This window comes from Prinia subflava, chromosome 5, assembly GCF_021018805.1.
Source record: "Prinia subflava isolate CZ2003 ecotype Zambia chromosome 5, Cam_Psub_1.2, whole genome shotgun sequence".
Classification (NCBI taxonomy): Eukaryota; Metazoa; Chordata; class Aves; order Passeriformes; family Cisticolidae; genus Prinia; species Prinia subflava.
The window spans coordinates 26,161,629-26,184,305 of NC_086251.1; the positions used below are offsets into that span (position 1 = coordinate 26,161,629).

A 22,677-nucleotide genomic window follows, 5' to 3' on the forward strand; every position below is an offset into this window, starting at 1 on the left:
AAAACCAGAATCCCTTGATAGGCAAATTTTGTGACTGTAACCGGAAAGATACTGTGTTGCTCAGCAACTCTCACTATCTTTTTAATTTCTTTTTTCTTATATAACATCACTCAAATCCTCAGTTCTTTCCATGAGGTGAAACCATATGGTGAACTGTCCCAGAGCTGTACTCCTTGAAAAAATGAAATCTAATAATCATTGAAGTGGGTTATTTCCATGGTGCTGGGAAGCTGCACCCATGGAAGAGTCTTTGGTTTGGGTGAAATTGGGCTGATAACAGCTTGTCTTGGTAGAGTATTGTGATTTTGACAAAGCAGTAGATGCTTTGCTTAAGTGTTGTGTGATGATTTTTTCAGTAGGTTGTAATTATAGTACTGTTGTTATTGACTACATTCACACAGACAGAGAGGCATACCTAATTACACAGTAATTAAATTAGGCCAGTAATTTTCTTGGTTGTGATTTGCTCAAAATTTTTTCTTATGGCAGCTTTTTATAGTAGTGGCAGGTATTGACTGCGTTGAAACAAATGAAAACAAACTTTTGTTTGGGCTAGATTTAGTACATTAAAATAATATGATTAGTAGCTTTAGACCTACATTTAAATTCTTTACCTGTGTAGGTCCAATATGTCAGGTCAAAGCCAATTCAAATAAAGTGGCAAACACTAATGAAAGCAGCATATCTTAATTTCATTTTCTAAATTATTTAAATAATTGAATAAAATGGCATAAATAATTAGGAAAACAAATTAGCTTTCAAACTGATTTCAGTTTTAATAAACTATGGCAAATAAAGCAGGATTAAGGATTTTGTAAATAAAATTAACTCAGAGGTTTTAAAAAACATTTTAAGTGTATATATTATAAAAAGTTGAACTGGAGACCAAGAGGGCCAAATGGTTTCCTGGAATGCATTAGGAAGAGCATTGCCAGCAGGTCTGGGGAAGTGATTAGACACTTCTGCTTAGACCTTGTGGGGCTGCATCTGTGCTCCTCAGTACAAGAGAGACGTGGAGCTCCTGGAGCAGGTCCAGAGACGGGCTTTGAAGAGGATTGGGAGACTGGAGCAACTCTCATGAGGAAAGGCTGAGGGAGCTGGGCCTGTTCAGCCTCAAGAAGAGACAACTGTGAGGGGACCTCATCAATGTCTATCAGTGTCTGAAGGGAGGGTGCCGGGGGATGGAGCCAGGCTCTGCTCAGTGGTACCAAGCAATAGGACAAGAGGCAACGGGCAGAAATGGATACATGGGAAGTTCCACCTGAATATCTGGTAGAACTTCTGCAGCTTACCAAGCACTGGAACAGGTTTCCCAGAGAGGTTGTGGAGTCTCTCACTGGAGATAGTCTGGAACCATCTGGATGCAATCTTGTGCCACATACTCTAGAATGACGCTGCTTGAGCAGAGAGGTTGGACCAAATGACCTACTGTGGTCCCTTCCAACCTGACCCATTCTGTGAAGCAGTAATAAAACTGTAAAAGATACAAGTTTAAAAGAAAGTGAAAGTGACCACCTGCTCACGCTGATACTTAAGACACCTGTGTGAGTAATATTGTGGACCTCATGAGGATCTATTGTGGCACTCAGAGTAATATGGGTGCTAGTGTGTGACTAGGCAAGAAGAGAAGAGGGGCAAAAAAGCCAACCCAGCAGAAAGGTGAGCCCTGGAGAATGACTAATACTGTGCCTGGAGAAGTCATATCTGATACCCAGTTTAGTAATTCTTAGTGTTATTTTTGGGCCTGCTCATAGAAGGCAGCTCCTGCTATTGACTGGTCTGATGAGTTCCCAGACACTTCTTACTTTTCCAGACACTATTGCTGTGGTTACTGTGCCCCAAAAAGGACCAGCTCTCACCACCTTCTCATGTGCCCACTGCTCACAGTGTTGACCAAGACCCCCGGGCAAGGGGTTGCTCAGTGCTCCTGCAATTTGGGCACATGGCTCTTACAGGATTGTTTTGAAATGCACATAGTAACTTTTTGGTAATCACAGTTTTCTGTACTCCTTACAAGTCCCTGTGGAGGAACTTTGCTCCTTCTAGGAGTTGGTGAGACACTGAGTAGGCAGTGGCAACCAGCATTACAGATTAGATTTCAGCCCCCATGTCCCACAGTGGCAGAATTTAGTCTAAATGATGTAAAGGCTTTAAGAGAACAGTAGGTAATGATGACTGACAATTAAGTACTCTTTCTTAAAGCCTTTTAGGAAAAAAAAGCTTACTAAAAAAATTTCTCATTATCCTTTTGTTTCTTGCTGTCATAATAGCTTTCTTGTGTAGGCTTTGTGCTAGAGCACCAAAAAAAAAAAAAAAAAAAAAAAGCCAACAGGATCTTGGATAAAGGAATGACTGAAATTTACCAGATAAAGGGATTCGAGGGTCATTGTTTACAATAGCCTAGCAGAATTTCCATGATGATTTACCAGCTCAGGCAAGAAACTATGCTTCCAGTCTGCTGCTGATGGAATCATGGGTGTTTTTAAAGACCCTGTTGATTTATATTGAATTTTAGTGTTCTTTGTTCTTTAACTCATAGTTTCAAGTAATATGCTAGAATTACGAAAGCTGAATTACTTCATTTTTCTGATGGAAAGGTTTTTCTTATTCCCCTTACTCCTAACGCTTCCTAATTTAGATGTGACTGATGTTTTTAATTACTGTAATTGCTGAAAAGTCCTTAGTGAAACAAATTCTTCTGTACGTTACTTTGTTTGTCAATTCTCGCCTGAGGGTAGTTATGTGTATTTCAGACATTCACAGAACTGAGATATTGTTGTTTTCTTTTTACCCTTAAATAAGTGAGAGATTTTATTTATTTTTCCACAGAACAGCAGAGGAAGGTCCAGGTCCCTATCTGCTGTTGCCTTTAGGAATGAAAGTGGCTCTCCTTTTCCTAAGGGATTCAGCATATACTGAGAGAGATGCTAGTTGTTCTCTAAAACGACTGTACTGCCTGTAAAACAACAGCAACTAAAAAAACCCTATCCAATTCAGAGAGTTTGCACCAATCTCGTCAGTGAGCTTGCCTATTAGGATGTTACAACTCTTGTCCTGAAATGATGGCAGAGTTTCAGGAAAGCCTGGTAGTTCTTGATCTGTTCTTGTGGACAGTGGCTTCTGAGCCCAAACTCCTTGAAATGAATGAAATACCTCCCAGAGAGTTCAGTGGATTTTCATCAGGCAAGTCTTGGGTGTGTTTGTGCAGGCCCATTATGGCTGTGCCTCTGCAAACTAGTTGTGTGCTTATCATGGGAAAAGGCCTGAAGAAAGCTGTGCTCACACAAAGCAATGGTGCTCAGTTACTGCTGCTCTTTTCTCTTTCTTAATGGGGAATGGTGACAGCAGCCACCTTTATCCAGGGTTGGATATGTTGGGAATACCTCACCTGGCCAGCATCCTGTGTGCATATGCACAGAGCGGGTCTCCACATCTGCTGCATGGATGTGTGCTTCTCTTCAGAGCTGTGCTTCAAATTTAGGAAAGTGAGTCAAGAGAGCAATCCAGGTAGCAGCTCAGATACTAAACCACAGTTCCTTTGCAGGCACTGTGGCTGCATTGCCTGAATTGCTTCTCCCATTCGCTTCTCTGAAATTTTGCCTATTTGCTGCCAGGGACACACTTGCCATGGCACAGTCTGTCACACGGCCTGCCCTGCTGGCAGAAAACTTGCTTTTCCCTCTTTAGTGCCCCGCACCTTTTATTGCTCAGGAGGGGGTTTATATCATGTGTCAGTTAAAGTTCACGTTGAGTAACTTACATGCTGAGTCTAAGAATGGTAATATTTTTCATGTTTGCTTCTTGATTCTTTTGGAATGCCTTTCTTCTGACTGTTGGAAAACTCTTGAGCATATTGAGGCATACAAAACAGCATCAGTGATGTCAAGAGGATCTGATTCAGACAATCTTCTATGCAGATACAATACAGAGATACCAGAGTTTCCCCTGGGAATCTGGAAGAAGTGAGGTCTTGAAGAAACCCAGGCAGAGCAAAAAATCAGGGCTCTAGAAGAGACAGGGACAGAGGGAGACAAGGCTGCAAATACAGATGGGCAGTGGTAGAAGCCCTCTTTGCCACTGCAGCATAAAGCAGTGATTTGAAAAACACATAATGCCATTGCTAACAAAGAAGAAGAGATCTTGCTTTAGAAATAGAAGTGAGAATGATTCCTCCTACAGCAAGCACACAAAGTTTTCATCTTCCCACTCACACCACTGCTCTACCAGCGTGCAGCCCTGCTTGCATCCTGGCAATTTGTACCCTGGGTTGAGTGAGCTGGGAGACAAGAAACTGAGGTAGAGGAAAGTGAAACTGCTTCAACCCCTGCTGATGGCAACACTCCCCACAAGATGGGTCTGAAGGCAGTCCTCTCCTTCCTAGCTTGAGCCTTCTGCTTCCCCTATTTTGAGGGGGAGGAGAGGTTTGTGAAGAGATTATTTAAAATTAGATAAGGTAAATAAAAATTGTCAGTGTCTATTTATTGGATGAGTAACTTAAACATACTTATCCAAGGCAGCCATAACCTAAGCAGCCAAAGTCCACTTGAGCTAGGGCTGAATTTGGCCCATTGTCTCTCCTTCACGCCCACAGTACAAATAAAAGCTTCAGCTTCTTAGCGTTAGGTGGGAGGGAGGAGGCAGGAGAGCCACTGGAGTGTGATGTTGCATTGACAGTTGATGTGCATTCGCTGAGAATCTGTGCTTGTTGTTACCGATGCATAGAGCAGTATGACAAGTCATTGGGAGACAGGGCGCAGTTTGTTAGGAGTGGAACAGTATGAATGTGTGGGGGGTCTTTATGGCAGAGTTATGGAGCAATGTTGACTTTTGATTAAGGGATGGGGGAAAAGCAGTTTCGCCCTGGAAACTGATCTGGAATCTTAAAAAACTAAATCTTTGGCAGAAGCTACATTCAAAGAGGTCATTTTATTTCATAACGATGTTTTTTTTCCACTGTTGTTTAACTAACTTGGGGCTCTGTCCTTCTGAAGTAGAAACAGCAGAGTAGACTGAAGAGCTTCTGCTATCAGTGAAATCTGACAAATAAACTATACAAAAATAATTTCTTTGCTACTTGAAAAACAGTATTTACGTTGCACTTTCCTCCAGAAGGAGGCTATGGACATGTTTAAGTGGTGTACAAGAGTGTCTCTCATCCTCACAGAACAGCAGCTGGGTCTGCAGTAGACACAAGTCACTGCTCAGCACTGCAAGGCTGCAGTTTGGAATAGCTTAAGACAGATCATAAGAAATATGAAATCCAAATAATACAGCACATGAACCTGCAGAAGTTAGTTATGAAACTGGAGATTAGCTAGAGCTAATAACATCTGTGGAGTTTTGGTAAGTGCAGCTGAGTCTTCATAATTCTCAATCATCCAGCATTTTCTCTGGATGCTTCCTCTCACTGGCATATGTATGTTTTTCAAAAGTATCATTGCTGCATGGGGCACATATCTGACAGAGTGACTTAATTTCAGCTTGAACTCCATTAAAAATCAAAGTTAAATGGGTAGAAGCAATCTCATTTCAGAGTAAGTATGCTCTTAAGGCAATTATATTATGTCAGTTTAATTTGAAGCATAACTTAAAATTTCTTGTGAAGGCAAAACCTTAGAAAAATGACTTGTGTCTTTGGGTTCTTATATGCTCTTGATATATTCTAAGATAACTGCAGGGTTTTGCCCTCACAAGGTGACCAGTGTTGCTGGAGGATACCTTAAAAGAAATGTGGTGGAAGTTAATAAGTTTGAAGAAGTGTGGCCAGGTCAGAGAGTGATCTGGAGAGCAACATTTTGCCTGTAATTTCACATTTTCTGTTTTTCACTTAGAGTGTAGAAGACAATAAAAATCAGGTATCCTAAGCATCTAAATCTTCAGATCAATATCCATGCTAGAGAAGACACAGTTATCTTGAATATGTATTTTTAAGTTGATGGGCCAGCACCTAAACTTGTTTTTAGTGGCGTTAATGCCTCCCATTGATTTTGGTGATTTCCAATTGGGCCATTGATAAACACTTCTGTCAATGCAGCCTAATCCTCAGATACACTTAATCTCAACAAAAGCCCCTCAGCACTAAACAGTCATGTCATAAGTATAATGCAGCTCCATTTTTCTTCTCCAGCAACGTGTTGTGCCCTAGTGATAGAAGAAATGAGCCTTCTCTCCTTGTTTATAAAGCACTTTGGGATCGCTCCAAGTGTAACATGAACACTGGTGGGCTGTGGTTCTCTCCAACCTGGGTTTCAGTTCCAGAGCATGAGACTTTTTCACTTTCTACTTCTTTTTTTTTTTTTTTCCTGCCTTTTCAACAGAGCACTCAGCTGCTCTTTGTGAGCAGCTGTTCTGTTTCCCTCTCTGCCTGCAGTGGTACCCAGGCAGCTGCAGCCAAATGTTGCCAGAGCAATGCCCAGCTTTGTTAAAAAGTAACAGGATTGGGAAAGAGAGGAGGGAGTAGGAAAATTCATGACCTGGAGTAGATCCCACAGCATGCTGTCAGTGGGTGCTGAGGGACCTGGGTGAGCTCTGTCCAACTAGAGATGTGCTTTCAATGCACGTGTCACATAAGATTTACCTACTGACTCAGGGAAGCTGTTAATCATGAGGTCATGCTGAAGTTCTCTGGGAAAGGAAGTGTTGCTGACAGTGACAAGCAGCTTTTATGCATGTCTCATGGAAACTTAAATGTGCGTATGTGTACATGTGTGTGTTCATTCAGCGTGTGCTGTCCACATACTGTGTGACTCACACACAGAGGGTGAGGAGTGGCTAAGAGCAGGACTGTGACGTGCACTCTGACTTTTTTTTTTCTCTCCTTGTAGGCAACTTTCTTGTGCATGGCAGGGCATTATCTTTATTTGTCCATTTTTGGGTTTGTGTGCATATTTTTCCAACAATGATAGTGTTTGTTTTGTGGTTCCACCTTTGAGCACTTACACATTAGTGAGGAACAACTCAGTGTGCCCAAAGCTATGTAATACATTTGTGGCATGTCAGGACCCAACTTAAGATTTCTTTTCTTTTCCAGAAAAAGGCATGGCATACAATTAAAACCATGGTTAACTTACCAGTCATCAGCCCCTTCAAGAAACGCTACTCGTGGGTGCAGCTGGCTGGGCATACAGGTGAGAGGGTTCTGTTCAATGTGTTGGTTTCTGGAGTGAGGATGACTGCAGCAAGGAGAACAGTCTTTCTCTGTTTCCTTCCTTCCTTCAGGTAAAAAGGAAACAGGCAATGTCACACAAACCTGTGACCTAAAATGTATTTCAGTTGTGATGTGGATAGGGAAGTGGGAGTTATATGCCTGAATAATGAGAGCAATGGTCAGGCTCTGGAGAAGGGCCAGGCTTGTAAGATTATATGTGTAAAATACTTGTTAGAGGGAAACAAGAGGTTGGGGAGTTGAAGCCTTGGTCTGTCTGATGCTGTTGGTTGTGGTATGGGATCATTTTTCCTGACTGAGTAGCCACTAGTTAGTTCTCTAGGGGGAGGGATTACTGTCCATGCCTGTCTGTGTTCAGCCCTGGAAAGGAGAGTGTTTCTAATACCGCTCCAAACCCCTCATCTGAATGTAGGTCCTTGGATGGAAAACAAGTGGGAAAATTGCCTTGCTGACCAGGTGTTTGTATTGTGAGTCTCTCATTGTTCACTGTACGAGGGCGAGGAACAGCTCGGTTGGTTCTAGTTTTGTGTCTGTAAAAACTGGTAGGTGTGCTCCTGATGTAGGCTTAGTTTCATTTGTAAGGCAAAAAAAACCAAAGAGAAGTCATCAGGTTTGTGTCTCTCATGCTTCATAGAATTCCTGTGCAGTGCTAGTGGGGGTTTATTAGTACACATGTGGGCAGGCACCTACGCTGCATCATGCTGTAATGCAGTGCGTGAACCACCTCTGTGTATGCTAATGCCCTAATATGGTGCTCTTCAAGCTGTGCTGAGAAATTTACTGAGCCCTAGAAATTGTGGAGCTGCGTTTTGCACAGTGTTGTTGTTGGGTCTGATTTGTGTCGCACGGAGTGCCAAGATGAGCCAGTCTCAGTGCAGTTTTTGTCATGGATGTGTGGAGTTGGCTTCATCTGTGTGGAGTAGTGCTCTGGTAGTATAATCATAACCCTTCTGGAGACATCATATGGTGGGGTGGAAGGGGGTGGGTAAAGAGTTTACTAGAAGCTGATTAGGAGAGATACTGTTCCAGTTTCCTTTTAGCAGTGTTCTGTGGTTGTGTTTACTCCATCTTTTCTGCAGCTGTTCTTCTCTGATATGAGTCTTCTCAGTTTTTTCTGAACTAGAACCTGGGCTGTAACCAGCCTTGCTCTTTTGCCGCAGCAGTGCCTGTTGTAGGATTTGTCAGAGAAGAACCAGTTTGCAATGGCTGAAGGATCCTGCTATGGTAAAGATTGAGTATTATCCCCAGGATTAATGAAGCACCTACTTTGGTGCCCAATTTATTTTGTGTAGATTAAAGGGTGCCTCTGAATGAAGCATGTACTTTCCTCAGGTGCTGTCAGCAAGGTTGCAGGGCAGGAGAGTGTTTGGAAACTCCAGACAGGTGGAGGCTGATTAGTGCTAATAGTGGCCTCTGCAGATGTCATTTGTCCTGGATACCATTCAGACCCAGGGCTGTAAAAAGCACCGTTGCCCTCCAGACTGTACCTGCAGGGCATTAGCAGATTAGCAGGTTTCCAGAGGAGAGGCAGGACCTGCAGGCAGACGCAGGCGCAGTCACAGCGTGTCTGTGTGTCTGTGTATGTGTGCAAAGGGCAGTTCTTGGCTCCTGGCTGGTTCTGGTTGTTTAACTATCACTGACTGCCTGTGCTGCCTCTGTCCGGACACGCTCAGCAGGTGTATATACCCTGTGTGAGGATTAGTGACAAAGCCAGTGCTGGCAGTGTTACGCAGCTTTAAAATAGCCTGTCAGAGGATTAATGAATTCCGGCTCGCAGCTTCTTCCTGTGCATTTTAGCAAGTATAGTGCTGTTTAGTAATGTAGCAAAGACTAGCATGGAAAAAAACCCAAACAGCCAAATGGCCTGAAGCAACTGCACTCATAAATTCTGACATGGGAATGTATCCAAACGGACTTTCACTGCTAACAACTGTTTGTCCTGTGTGTTTTACTTTTTATGAAAAGCATCTTATCTCTCCTCTTCAGGGGAAATCTTTTAACTGCTGCCATGAGACTGAGATAGATGAAGTTGGAATTGTGGGGGAAGGTTTTTCTTTTTTGCTTGTCAATCTTGTCAGCAAGTGTTTGATTTTCTTTTTGTAGGGAGTTTCAAGGCAGCTGATAGTGGGAAGATTCTCAAACGCCTCTCAGAGAATGAAAAGGAGTGTTTTGAGCGGCTGATGAAAGACCCACTACGCTCCTGTGTCCCTTGCTTCCATGGTGTGGTGGAGAGAGATGGTGAGAGCTACATCCAGCTGGATGACTTGCTCACTGATTTTGAAGGACCAAGTGTGATGGACTGCAAGATGGGGATCAGGTAGGGTAAATGAAAGAGAATGTGTTTTCTCTGCATTTGAAGGAAGAGGGAGATGTGGTCATGTTCAGTTACCTTGGACAACATGAGGGCAGTATGTCCCATTATTGCCAGTTTGTACATGGAAACGAACTGATCTATAGCTTCAATAACTACCCACATCCAGGAATTTTGAGGGATGATTTAAGACAAAGTTTCTCTCTCTACAGTGGCCTGATAATACATGGGAAAAAAAATGACATGATTTATTCACTGCCAGTTCATTGAATCTTTGTGTATGCAGTGATTCAGAAAGCTTCACAAAGTAAAATTTCCATCTCCCAATGCAGATGACTGAATAGCAGTGTGAAAGCCCATTTCCAATGATTGAATGAATCTTTGCTGGTGTGGATCTTTTCTTTAAAGAGTTGACCTTTTGCTCAGGACTGACCTGTGTTTTTCCCTACTTTGACATCTTGAGGCATTGCCATCTCTTTCTTCTCCAGTTTCTCACTTTCTTTTCCGTTCATTGTTTGTGATTAAGATGAAAACATCAAAAATGCTATCTAAGCATACCAAAGAGATAGGATTTGTTGAAATCCTGGAGTAAGGTAACAGTACAGAGAAGTATGAGCTGTCACAGTAATCTTTTGGGTGTCAGCTCAGATTCTCAAGAGTTATTGTCATAAGTTAGTTACTCTACTTACAGGAGTGCAGACATACCTTTTCAAATAGATGCAAAATTTTAAAGTAATTAGGAAGATGCAGCACTGGTTTGTCCAGAAGAAAGAGAAGAAAGATTTGTAACAGTAAATATTTTGTTGAAAGTGGGTGACATTCTGGCAGCGAGTGACATCATCTCCTAAATACCATCTTGATTGGTTATGCTGTGATGAAGAAAGTAAACTTCAGGCACTTGACCAAGTGCAAGCTTTAGGAATCCAATGGAAAGTAGAGAACATGAATGGTGCCTTTCTAATGGCTACTGGATTAACAGATTGAGTGAGAAGAGCAAAATGTGGAAGTTTTGTGTCCCTTCACCTTCCTGTTCTTAGTTACCTCTTCTGGTACTGATAATCTGCTTTACTCTTTTTTTTTTTTTCTATATGAAGAGTGATTCTATCTTTCACTGAGATGCACTAAGTACAACTTAAACTTTCTGTGGCCTAAAAAAATTACCCATGACTGATGTTAAGTTTTTTGAGGAGAGAGAGTGCAGTAAGTTTTCAATAGCCCTAATTGTTTTTTTTATTTCATTATAAATGATCTTTACTAATTGTCCTCTGAAAATGCAATTCTTTTTTATGGCACATTGGGAATTCAGCTTCCTCCTATTCCATAACCAGGAGATAATCATAACTTGTAACTGTATAGTTAGAACTATATTTATAAAGGTGTAGTTAGAACAAGAAGTGAATTACAGTTCCTGATTCCTGAGGCTGTTTCACTAAATATGCCTGCACAGTCATTGCTCTGTGTACTTTGGTTTCCTTGAATGCAAAACTGGGGCAATGATAAGATTTATATTTCTGGCTGATGTTTCTTGAGGCCAGTTTGTAAGCTGTAAAAAGAAATGATTAGGAAGTTCTTAAGGATGTGTTGGGATTTGATGTTTGCAGAACATACCTGGAGGAGGAGTTGACTAAGGCACGGGAGAAACCAAAGCTGCGTAAGGACATGTACAAGAAAATGATTGAAGTGGATCCTCTTGCTCCCACGGCTGAAGAGAATGCCCAGCACGCTGTCACCAAGCCCCGGTACATGCAGTGGAGAGAAACCATCAGCTCTAGTGCCAACCTGGGCTTCAGGATTGAAGGAATTAAGGTAATTGTTTCACCTCTCCCTGTTGCTGGAGACTGAACTTTGTTTGATGTAATTAATCGAAAAGCTTGTGCACATTAATAGCCAGCTTTTCCTGAGGATTATGTGAAAATGCACTAACTGAAACCACAAAGTTCACTCTATTGCAGTTTTAAGGCATTCACTGTAACAGAGAGTGTCAATGAATTTAAGCTTCAAATACCCATCAGCCATACTTGAATCTACTACAGAGACCTCACAGGAAGGACTCGAGAGGTACACAGTGCAGATAGAATGAAAATGAGACGGTTGTAGGGAGGAATTCAGAACAGAAGTATTAACTCCCTCTCTGCATACAATTACTTTTTTTATCCAGGAACTATACATATTTATTCCAAGTGAATCACAGTAAAGTGGTTTTATTGCAGTTATGTTTATTGGCAAGGCATGTTAAAAGCATTTGCTTAGATACTCTTGAGATCAAGGAAACCACTTTTCCTTTTAAATACATGATAAGATCCAGTATAGATGGAGCTGGAATAAAGCCAGAACAATCCAAAATGGAATTTCTCTATCTGCCAAGTCCATCTGCTGTTCTTGATGGATAAGTTTGTGTTCCTGTACCATTCCTAGGATTTTACCTTGTAGCTACAGTAGAACCTTGGCAATTTTCTTTCCTACCCATTACTTACTTATCTTTTATAGAATCATAGAATGGCCTGGATTGGAATGGACCTTAAAGGTCATGTAGTTCCACTCCCTGTGCTGTGGGCAGGAACATCTTCCACTAGATGAGTTTCTCAGAGCTCCATCCAACCTGGTCGTGAACAATTCCAGGGATGGGGCACCCACAACTTCTCTGGGCAATCTCTTCTAGTGCCTCACCCCATTTGCAGTGAAGAATTTTTTTCTAATACCTATTCTAAACCTAGCCCCACTTTTAAAGGATCCCTTGTCCTGTCACTGTCTGCTCTTCTGAAAAATCCCTCACCATCTTTCTTGTAGGATTCCTTCAGGTACTGGAAAACCACAATTAGGTCACCCCAAAGCCTTCTCCAGGCTGAAAAAAAACCACTTTCCTCAGTCTTTGCTCACTGAGCAAGCTTTCCATCCCTCTAATCAGTTTGGTGGCCTCCTCTGGACTTGCTCCAACAGATCCATATCCATCCTGTGCTGAGGCCCCCAGAGCTGGGTGCAGCACTGCAGGTGGGGTCCCATGAGAGAGGAATAGAGGGGCAGAATCCCTCTCCCTGCCCTGCTGCCCATATTGTTTTGGGTACAACCCAGGACACAGTTGGCTTTCTGGGCTGGGAGTGCCCATTGCTGGGTCATGTCCAGCCTCTCATCCACCAGCACTGCCAGGTCCTTCTCTGCAGGGCTGCTCTCGATCTGTTCATCCTGCTTGGATTGATACTGGGGGCTGCCCTGGCCCAGGTGCAGCACTGTGCACTTAGACTGCATGGGGCTCCCGTGGACCCGCCTTCGAGCCTGCCTGTGTCCCTCTGGATGGCATCCCATCCTTCAGGTGTGTCAACTGCACCACTCCAGAACCTGGGTTAGTTTTGTTTCCATTTCACAATTCAAGCACATAGAAAGAAGGTGTAAAAGACAGTGATGCAGATGAACAGAGGCTCTTTAAATACCTCTTTCCTCTCTCCTTTGCTTTGTGTCTTCTCCCTTCCTTATTCACAGATTGTCCTGTTATGGTACAGGAACTGGGGCTTCCAGCTCAGGCAGTGCTGGCCCCCTGTGTGCTGTGCCACCCACTCCTGGCTCTTAGACACAGGCATCCTTGTGCAGCAACTGTCTGGGTGGTAGATGAGTAGATGATCTGGCTTCAGTCCAGCCAAAACACGGGATCCTGCCTTGCCCTTTAGCCAGCTAATGACGTTACCAAGATACCTGTCTTATTCCTATAGGTCTTTGTATGCTCCTTTGTGTAATGGAATCAGAAACCCAGATGATCTTGAGGCCTTTTATGTATGTTCTTGGAAAGATAGTTGGTGAGTGAAGATGTACAGATTTGAGTCCTGGAGAGTGACTGAGCTAAGGGAGAACAGGGGAGCTTCAGAAAAACCTCCTGGCTTGTTCTTTGTGAATTTGTTGGTTGTCAGAGGCAGGAGCAGTATGACACACAGACTGTGTAGTGTTTCCCTGTAGAGACAGTGCTGTAACTGTGCACAACATGAATACTTAATCCTTAACTAAGCACAGGAAGTACTTTGGAGTACATCCCCTTTCTGTCCCTGTGCTGTTATGAGGAATGTAGGTATCATTTTTAATTTTTTTAGATGGAGAAAAGGTGGCAGAAATGGAATTGTTCAGGCAATACAAGTAGTCAGTACTCTCTACACTGTTCCACTGAAAGTGAGCTGTACATCCAGTTCTGTATTTATGGAAAAGCAAAGCCATTGTGCAGGGATCCCCATTTTGGTAGGAAAGCCTCTAAGAGTCAGTGGTGCCAGCTAGTGGTTGATGGGAGTAAGGGGATGTTCTCCCTGATTGGACTGGTAACTCCTGGAGTTAGCTGGTAAGGGATTTGGGATTGGTCATTCCTGTCCTGTGGCTGCTGCCTAAATAAGAAGTGAAAACAAAGCGAGTGAAATCATATAAGCCCTTCTGTGAGCTGGCTGCTGATAAATGAGATCTAATTCACCATATGCACTCCTGCAGTGGTGGGGTACCTTTTCTTTTTGGGTACCCCATGTTTTTTTCCTTGCCTTGCTTCTGGATTCTGAAATCAAGTCAAGTTAATTTATGAGATTTGTCACTTTTCCTCCTATCAAAAATATTTTGACATTTGGTTTCCCTACAGTTGGAACCTGTTGCTCAGTATCTTGCACATGCCTGATTCTAAATGCACATTTCCTCTCTGGCAGAGGCTAGCTGAAGGCCAGGCATCACAAACATTTTCTCTACAATACTAAGCTGATGCCTGGGGCTGACAGAATTTCTGTCTTCCCATTCTGTCAGTGAATATCTGTGCAGTTTGAAAAGTTATTTCTTCCTTTGGTACCGTTCCTTTAGCTGTGGGTCAGGGATGGCCATTTTCCCAGGAGGACATCAGATTTGATTCATAAATCTTGGTGAATCCATGAAGTTAACCCAGAGCCCTTTAAGGGAAGTCTGCAGAGGGCTCTGAGTGAGACCCCATGGTTTAAGATGGACAGCACTATTTTATGGAGCTGTGACACCTGCCCTCCAGTGAGCCATGTCACTGTCACATCTAATGAGAAGTGTTCCAACTGGCCCACGAGCTGCACTGTGTGACAGACTACTCTGCAGTGCAGGAGCGTGTGTGGAGTCCTTAGCAAAGGTATGACTCCAAGGAGTGAGTCAGGCAAGTGCCTCCTGAGGATCGAGTACATCCAGAGCCATTGCAGAGCCCTGGTTTAGAATACTGGGGTGGGGCCATTCAAACTCTGACTGTTGTTTACAGCAAGTAAAGACAGGCAGGAATTATGTTTCCTGCCAACCACTGGAAAGGAGCAAAATCATAAAACTGTTTGTCAGCCCCAGGGAGACAAGCAACTAGTTTGTCCAGACACAAATGGTTAGAAAGGGAATACTGTGCAGCTATTCCAGACATTGTTCTATAATCTGCAACATAGGGAGAAATTATTTTTAAAACAACCTTACTCCAGTGATGAGAAATGAGATGAAAATTCCGAATTTCTCTATGCTGTTGAGTATTATCACACATCAGATCAGATGGCTTCTAACTTTCACTGCCTACTGGCTGAACTGCTGAGGCATAACTTGCACGCCTCGTCAGGCGGACGTGCTGCACTCGTATCTGTCCAACAGCCTTGGGATAAAATTCTCTTGCATGAGGGATCTGGAGTTTTAGCATTGTTATTGAATATTTTTGTGTACACATTGGAAACTAAGTTCAGCTGTGGATTAAATAGTGTTTCACCTGCTGAGACTGGATTTGAACTTGTCATTTGGGTGCAGTGACCTTAGAAGTAGGAGACAACATACTTTATTGACCTGCTGACCTACTCACAATGAAAATGAGGGATTGGACTTAAATAATGGAGAGGAAAACAGTTTGATAACCCTGCAGGCTTTTAGTGGATTTTTATTACCAACTGTAGTAATTGCTGTATTCTACATGCATATCCTAAAATCTCCTATTCATGTCTCTTGAAGAAACAGGGTTGCTCTTGGAGACATGGATATTCATATATTCTATGTTTACAGATACCTCCAATTCATGTACTGGTCTTATGTACTTGTAGCTCCAGAAGCACATAAAAATACATGTTTTTTTAGTAGCAGGATGCTTCTGTACTGAATCTTACTGCTAGCACAAAAATACTCTGAATTTCTCCAGGACACACTTGGAACAAGCATGCCTGCACTGTCCTTTGCCAAAATTCACTCACCTGCTTTGTCACTGCCAGCATTGTGAATCCCAGGTTGTTCCTGTCTGCAACAGATTTCTGTTCTGTGACTTCTGGGTGACATTATATGTTCAAAGGTATATTTGGAACTGAATCCTAACTGTGATTCTTTGATTTCCCATTGAAAAATAGAAACAACAACAAAAACCACCAACAACAACAGAAAACTGAAATAACAACAAAAAGAAATCCTTACCAAAATCCAAAGAAATCCTCCAACTAAAAGTACTAGTAAAATTTGGTTTGGAAGTGTTCCCTCACACCCTCAGCCAGGGTTTCACTAGCCAGACAAGAGTACAACCAAAGAGGTCTCTGTGGTTTTCCTCACTGAACTTTGCAGTGCTAGCACTGATGTGAGAAAACCTCCCTGCCAGATGGTAATACCATGAATTGTTGGTTTTTTTTTTTTTTTTTACTTGTACTCCACAGGAAATGGCCTGTCAGTGCCATTTAAAACTATCCAATCAGCTTTTGTATCTCTTCTCTTCTTCTTGCTTGGTTTATCTCTTCTCTTTCTGTTCGACTACTTACTTTCATCTGGTTAGCAAGGGCTGAGCTGTTGCTGGTTCCAGAGGATTGAGTGATGAGGGTAATGATATGTGTGCAGTATAAATAATCTCTCTCTGTGTGTGGTTTTGTGCAGAAGGCGGATGGAACATGTAATACAAACTTCAAAACTACGAAGACACAGGAGCAAGTTCTACAGGTTTTTGTGGAATTCATTGAGGGCAACACAACTATTCTGGTGAGTCTGAGCTCTTCAGGTGCACTGATCTCAGACCAGTGCTCTTGCTTTAGGGCCATGCTTTCTTTGGTACAGGAAATAGGAACTAGAATACCAAGGGGATAAGTGGTTTTGACATCCACTTACTCTCAGGAGATTGGGTGGACATGGGGCCTTGGTGGGTTGTGAGAAGTTGACTGAGACCAGTTTTGTCAGCCATCAGCTGACCCCAAATGCCTCATGCTGTCAATATGTCATTCAAACTAAGTAACTTTTGGCTTGCCATCAGCTTCAACCATGGGTGTTAGATGCATTAGATGGGTGATATCTAAGCAAGGATTGTGTTGGCAGGAAAACCTGTGATTTGGGAATTCAGTCTGGAGAGGATGAAACCAGAGTGTGGAGGCAGGAAGTGAGATTGGTGACTAGCTGTGCTCCCATGTGTGAAACTCATCTCAAAGAGTAATTCTTGTGTGCTAATTCATGGGTAGCACAGCAGGCATGTGGTAGATGGCATAACACATCTCTTGTCTTTGGAACTTCCAAGGATGCTGTAATGTTTTGCTGCAGTGTGGAAGCCATTATGAAGGCAGATTAGCCCTTCAGGAGGAGCGTGCTTGGTAGCTCAGGACAGCATTAAAAATCTGCACTAGAGCTCTACACAATAGGCCTCGATTCTTTCCATCCCCCATCTGACCCCACCATGGTTGGAGCTTCTTGTTTCTCTAATACAATTTCTTTCTTTTCACTTTGGGGAACTGAAAGATTTTTAATTCCTTGAAAACTTTTTATAAAAAAAACCAAAACAGTTGCAGAAAGACTCATGACATCCAAATCAAGACAGAAATATGCTTGGTGTAACACATGCAGCAGATGAACTCCAGTCTGTTAATTCACTATGAAAGCTTGAAATGTATTTTCAGATTGACTTTCAAATGATGAAAATGTTGTTTTGAAGGACCTCTAGCTTAAAATGAATATGGTCTCTTAATCATATTGACTCTTGTAAACAGATTGTCTTTATTCAGTTTTAAATGAAATGTTTATGGGTTGTTTGGGGGTTTTTTTCTCTTCTTCCTCAGAAAAAATACCTCAAACGTCTGCAGGAAATTAATGTCATTCTTGAGTCTTCAGACTTCTTCAAGCGACATGAGGTGAGCAATGAGTGTAAAGCCATGGAGGTGCATTGCTTCTTTGTTTGGTCATTCAGGTGTGCTTCAGAACAGCCTGCTGTATGAATAGAAGGGGCTTTGTAGAAGAAAGCTAATACTTGTTGACAACACAGATACCACAAAGCCTCCACCACAATGATACAGAAGAATAAACTAGCTGAGGAATAATAAATCCTCCTGTCTTTATGACATCCTAGCATTTATAGCTCTGGCCACTGCATGGAAGAGTTTCTTAGTACCCGTTTCCTATGGTTTCTCTAACTTTGATGTCCTTCAGTGGGAATATTTACAGAGGAATGGCAACATGAAAGTTTGCATTTGATACAGTAGCATTCAACTGTAGTTTGACAGTGAAGGCTGTATTTAGTTAGATCAGATTTATGTTGAGATACCATTTAATTCTGCTGTCTGTGTTCTCTCTGTGCTTTGCTGTGAAAAAGGCATCATTAGCATTGTAATTTCTGCTTGTTAATTTTATTTTATCTTGTTGATGTTCTCTTATCAATAGAGATATTTTTGTTAATCATGGGTCCTGATCTGTCTTTGAAAGGAGTTACTGGCCTTTGCTGAATTGCTCAAATTGAGACCTAATGCTAAGTAAGATGAAGAATTGCTTTTCTTCCTGTTTTCTACTGAGTCACATTTGTACCTTACTGATTCATATGGTTATGCAAATGGGGCATCTAAATCATCAATGTATAAGTGCAGCCCAAAGGTCTGTTGGGTCACAAGTGAGGAGATCATCTTCTTAGCAGGAAGTGTTAATTGGTGGGGGAGGGCCATGGATGTATTTTTAACTACATTATCTCAATCTGTCTTCTAGGTCGTAGGAAGTTCACTACTTTTTGTACATGATGGCAGTGGGAATGCCAATGTGTGGCTGATCGATTTTGGAAAGACCACCCTTCTTCCTGATGGGCAGACACTGGATCACAGGATCCCCTGGCAAGAAGGCAACAGGGAGGATGGGTACTTGTTGGGATTGGACAATTTGATTGGCATCTTGGAAAGCATCACTGAAAGATGAGTTGAGAAAGGCACAAAACTTGCAGGGCTTCTCTGTAACTTTGTGCTTTACTGAAGTAGAAGGAAACTCAGTTAGAAGGAAACCTTGAACTCCAGACTCCTGAGGTCATCAGTGCAGAGGGTGCTGCATCCAGAGCCCAGCAGTCAGTGATCAAAGCTACTTTGCATCAGCCCTCTGTGAAACTAAACGAATCACTCCAGATTGGTCTGTGTTGCACCAGATGAACTTGAGACTGGTCCTCAGAGAATGAAGATCTCCATACTCGGGAATCACACCAGCGTGAGTCAAGAGGTTTGTGTGGTAAACCAGAGTGATTATGATTTCTGGCAAAATAGGACTCCAAATTACTTCTTTAAGAACCAGGACAAATGCTTGGGAACTCAGGGCAGGAAAAACAATTCTTCAGGGAACTGCATAGTTTTGAAACCAGATTGGTTTTTTTTCCTCTCTAATTCCAAGTCCTCTTGCTCTTGTGTACACTGTAGGTTGGGCCAACAACTTCTGCTGCATTATGTTACAGTGTGAGCAAGGTGCAAATGGGTGTTAATCACAAGAAACTGGGAGAAAAGAGAAACAGCAGTTTGTGGTGGCTTGATGTGGCTAACTGCTGTTGACGATTTCTCCCCTTTCCTACCCTAGCCTTGCTTCTATCAAAGAACGGCCTTGCCTTTTCTGTAGCCACTCAGGAGATTACAAATACTCTAGGGAGAGAATAGCAGCCTATTGTCTCCAAAAATGTTTGACTTTCCAACTGGGTGGGCTGTTGGATATGTTACTAAGTTGGAGAGTTAGGCCTTTTGCAGCTGAACTGCACCTCTCAAAATCACTAACGATCTTTCACAAACTGGTCAGGGAACTGAGTATTTTTCCCAAGGCTTGTTTATTTTTGAAGATAAATCCCCTATACATATGCACACACTAGTAGTCAGCAACAAATGTGATCTCTTAAGATCATGGTTTGACTGTCTCCTAATACCCGTGGCTTCTTGGCCATGTTCCTGTTCTCAGATATGACACTGCCACTTGCACATATGAAGAGGCACAGCAACCAGGGAGGTCATGTTTCTGCATTCACAGCATTACTCAGTGAGGAGATAATTCCCAGCCATCCTTCCTCCAAGGTATCAGCTGTTAACTCCAGGCAGTTTGGGTGAAGGAATGTCAATATATTACACTCTACAATCCCCATCTGGAATCACAGGGTGATCCGTGCTTCATACTTATGCTGTGGTCCAGGCACAGCCACTGAAAATTCAGATTTTAGGTTAAAATCAAGAAAGATTGAATTGTTTGCTTGCAAGGGCTTCACATACCTTCTCCGTTGGTTGCCTCTAGTCACTGGCACAGTTTTTTGCATACTGGCAGTATAAGTACTATCATTAGTCACATGTTGATTCACATTCCAGGTTTTAATATCAGTAATGTGGTGATGCAGTTTTCACAATGCGGGTAAGAGTTACGTTACCAGTTGATGGTTAAAGCCCCTTCGACATCCAGGGGTAGTAATGCACACTGATCAGAAATTCCTGTCTTTTGCTGGTGTCCTGTGCTCAGGAGAGGTTCTGAGAATTTTGGATATATGAAGGTGACTCCACTTTTGGGAAACTGCTATTTCAGTAAGTAAGTGATCCCATAAGCAAAAATCTCCTATAGAGTCCAGATCTGGAATGAATGAAATCTGTAATATTTGTAATTTGAGTTGAACAGCTTAAAATAATTTCTAAAATGAGTTTGTTTGGGTAACACACTACTCTGCTAAAAGTCAGACTTAATTACTTTTTCATCACCTCTCAACAAACAGGAAACTGAGCTTCATTGAAAATTGAAGCTCAGTTATGATGTAAAAGATGACAGAGTAGATATTCTGTAGCAAGTAATGACATATGGGAATATTTCAAATTAAACCAGAAGTTGTCTGAAATTGGTAATTGTTTTTCCAGTTCACTGTAAATTCAGATGACTTCTGTGGCCTCCCAGAGTTTCTCTGTTGTATATTTATGGTAGTATATTAATGAATTTTTCACTTACAAGTTTCAGAGTGTTTACATTAGGTTTTTTTGAAGTGACAGTAAGCATAGATTATATCATTCCAGATGCCTCCTAACTTTTGAACTGCTATGAGATGACAAATAAATCCGTAGTGAATTCCATACAGTTTAAAAAAAAAAATATTTCTCCTTTTCTGCAGCAAACAGGTAAGCCATTGGATAGCAGTGCCTAAGGAAAATAGCAGTGCTTGAGGACAATAGCAAGTAAAAAGGTCTCACAGGCAGGACTTCAGTGACTTTGCTTTTTTTATGAGGCTGCAATTGCAAGCTGTCCTACCACAGTTAATAAGAAGTGTAAAAGTTAGAAATAAGATTAAGATAGAATTTAATTAGTGGTGTGCCTAATTAATCTTCAGAGTTAAATTTATTTCTTCTGTTACCACATATGTGAATCTTTTGCACCAATGTAACCTATTTCCTGGAGGAGAGGAGATCTAAACAGTAGAGGCTGGAGCTCAAATGTCAAGTGAGAGCTTAAGACAAACTTTCAGAATGACTGTCCAGTTCTAAAGGAGAACTGGAACAATGTGGTATCAGTAGCCTCAAAGAAAACAACTGTGGCTGGTTTTGCAGTACATGATCCTGGGAGGAAGCATGGAGCAGGTTTGTTCTACTGCAGTAGCTGGAAAGGTTAGGGAAAAAGGAAAATCTCTGCTATAGCAGACATTGATCTGGAAACTCATTCTAGATGATGAGTTCTAAGAAGTGAGTTTTGAAATGGCTCTTTTTCTTGCTAGGGAGTTCAGAAGGCAGCAATCACAATCATCTGTTGCTGTTATGGGAAAAGAGAGAAGGAGGCAGCTTTTCATAGCAAACTGTAAGTGTAGGACTTCAGCTGAGCACTGGAGCTCTAAGGAGCTGAGGCTGTGAGCTCTGGAGCAAACTGCTCCAGGGTAAGTTTTAGATTGCTTGTTTCTCATCAGGTAGCCCAGAGCACCTGTATGGACACGCACTTGCTAATGTGAGGAAGCAGCATGGCCTTCTTTCACTATGGGGTAAGTGATGTTGAATAAGCTTGTATTTACCAGAGGCTCCACATGGTCCATGTGCACATGTAACACAGGAAGCTGATGCATGGTAACCAAGGAATTTCTTCTCATGCAAGTTTAGAATGTCGTTCATTAATGCATCTGCTGAGATAGTGCCTCACTCTGGAGCCACTGAGCACATGTGATTCCACAGCAGGGTCAGAGATGCTGGCCTAGAGGCACTTTGGTGCTGAACAGATGCCCTCTGACTTAGGCTGCAAGGTCTTTAAACTCACTAGTTAGATGCACCAGTGCTGTAGCTGCTCCATTCCTGTGTGAATTGAGAAGTAGGACTAGGACTTCTCTCCCTCAGTTTCATCGTTGACTTGGTTTTTTTTGGCCTTGGACAACTCTCCTAGGCATTGTTTTGTTCCGATTTTACAAATGGGAATAGACCTGCTTACCTCACGGGAATGGTGTTGGGCTGTCCTTCATTACAGCCTGCAGGCTGCTGTGAGATTCTTTGGAGGAAGGTGCAATATAGAAAGAAATGCACAGAGATAGATAAGTTTAAAAATTATGGGTGTTGAGGCCCACAGAGATATAAATTTGGCTGAAATTTAAACAAAGTGGTAAAACTTTAATACCTCTAAATTTTGTACAGGGAGGTATTCACTTAACATCTGATCCAGTTCCTGTTTAAGGGAAAGATTTCAATGGAAGTTGGACCAAACCCTTATATAGCTCAGAGGGCTTTTGCTACTTTTTTATTGCTGTTGTTATTATTTGTTATTCTTAAGGTACTGAGATCAAATGGCCTGTATCATCCACATGCATCCGTTCTGAACACTACAATGCAATGCTGACGTTGACTGTATTGGATGAGTGTTTGTTGCTCAAGTATACTGATGAGAGTTTGTTACTCTGTATGCTACTAAATAAATGAGACTGAAGGAAAAAAAGACATCTGCTGTGATTTGGTCATGTGAAAATAATGTCTTTTCTTCAAGAATTTCCTTAGGGAAGGGAGAAAACCAATATATTTCAGTGTTTATTTTGCTTTTAGAGTTT

General features: G+C 42.0%; 1 protein-coding gene across 1 annotated transcript in view; it reads left to right on the forward strand.

Annotated features, from left to right (window-relative positions):
- The window catches only part of ITPKA (inositol-trisphosphate 3-kinase A), a 39,774-nt gene extending 17,206 nt beyond the window's left edge, over window positions 1-22,568 (forward strand). Inside the window, exons 2-7 of the mRNA XM_063398557.1 lie at window positions 7,031-7,127; window positions 9,269-9,482; window positions 11,078-11,282; window positions 16,311-16,412; window positions 17,474-17,545; window positions 18,387-22,568. Coding sequence (XP_063254627.1) covers window positions 7,031-7,127; window positions 9,269-9,482; window positions 11,078-11,282; window positions 16,311-16,412; window positions 17,474-17,545; window positions 18,387-18,590 — 894 coding nt within the window. The 3' untranslated portion in view covers window positions 18,591-22,568. The remainder of the gene's footprint in view (window positions 1-7,030; window positions 7,128-9,268; window positions 9,483-11,077; window positions 11,283-16,310; window positions 16,413-17,473; window positions 17,546-18,386) is intronic.
- The last annotated feature ends 109 nt before the right edge of the window (window positions 22,569-22,677 follow it).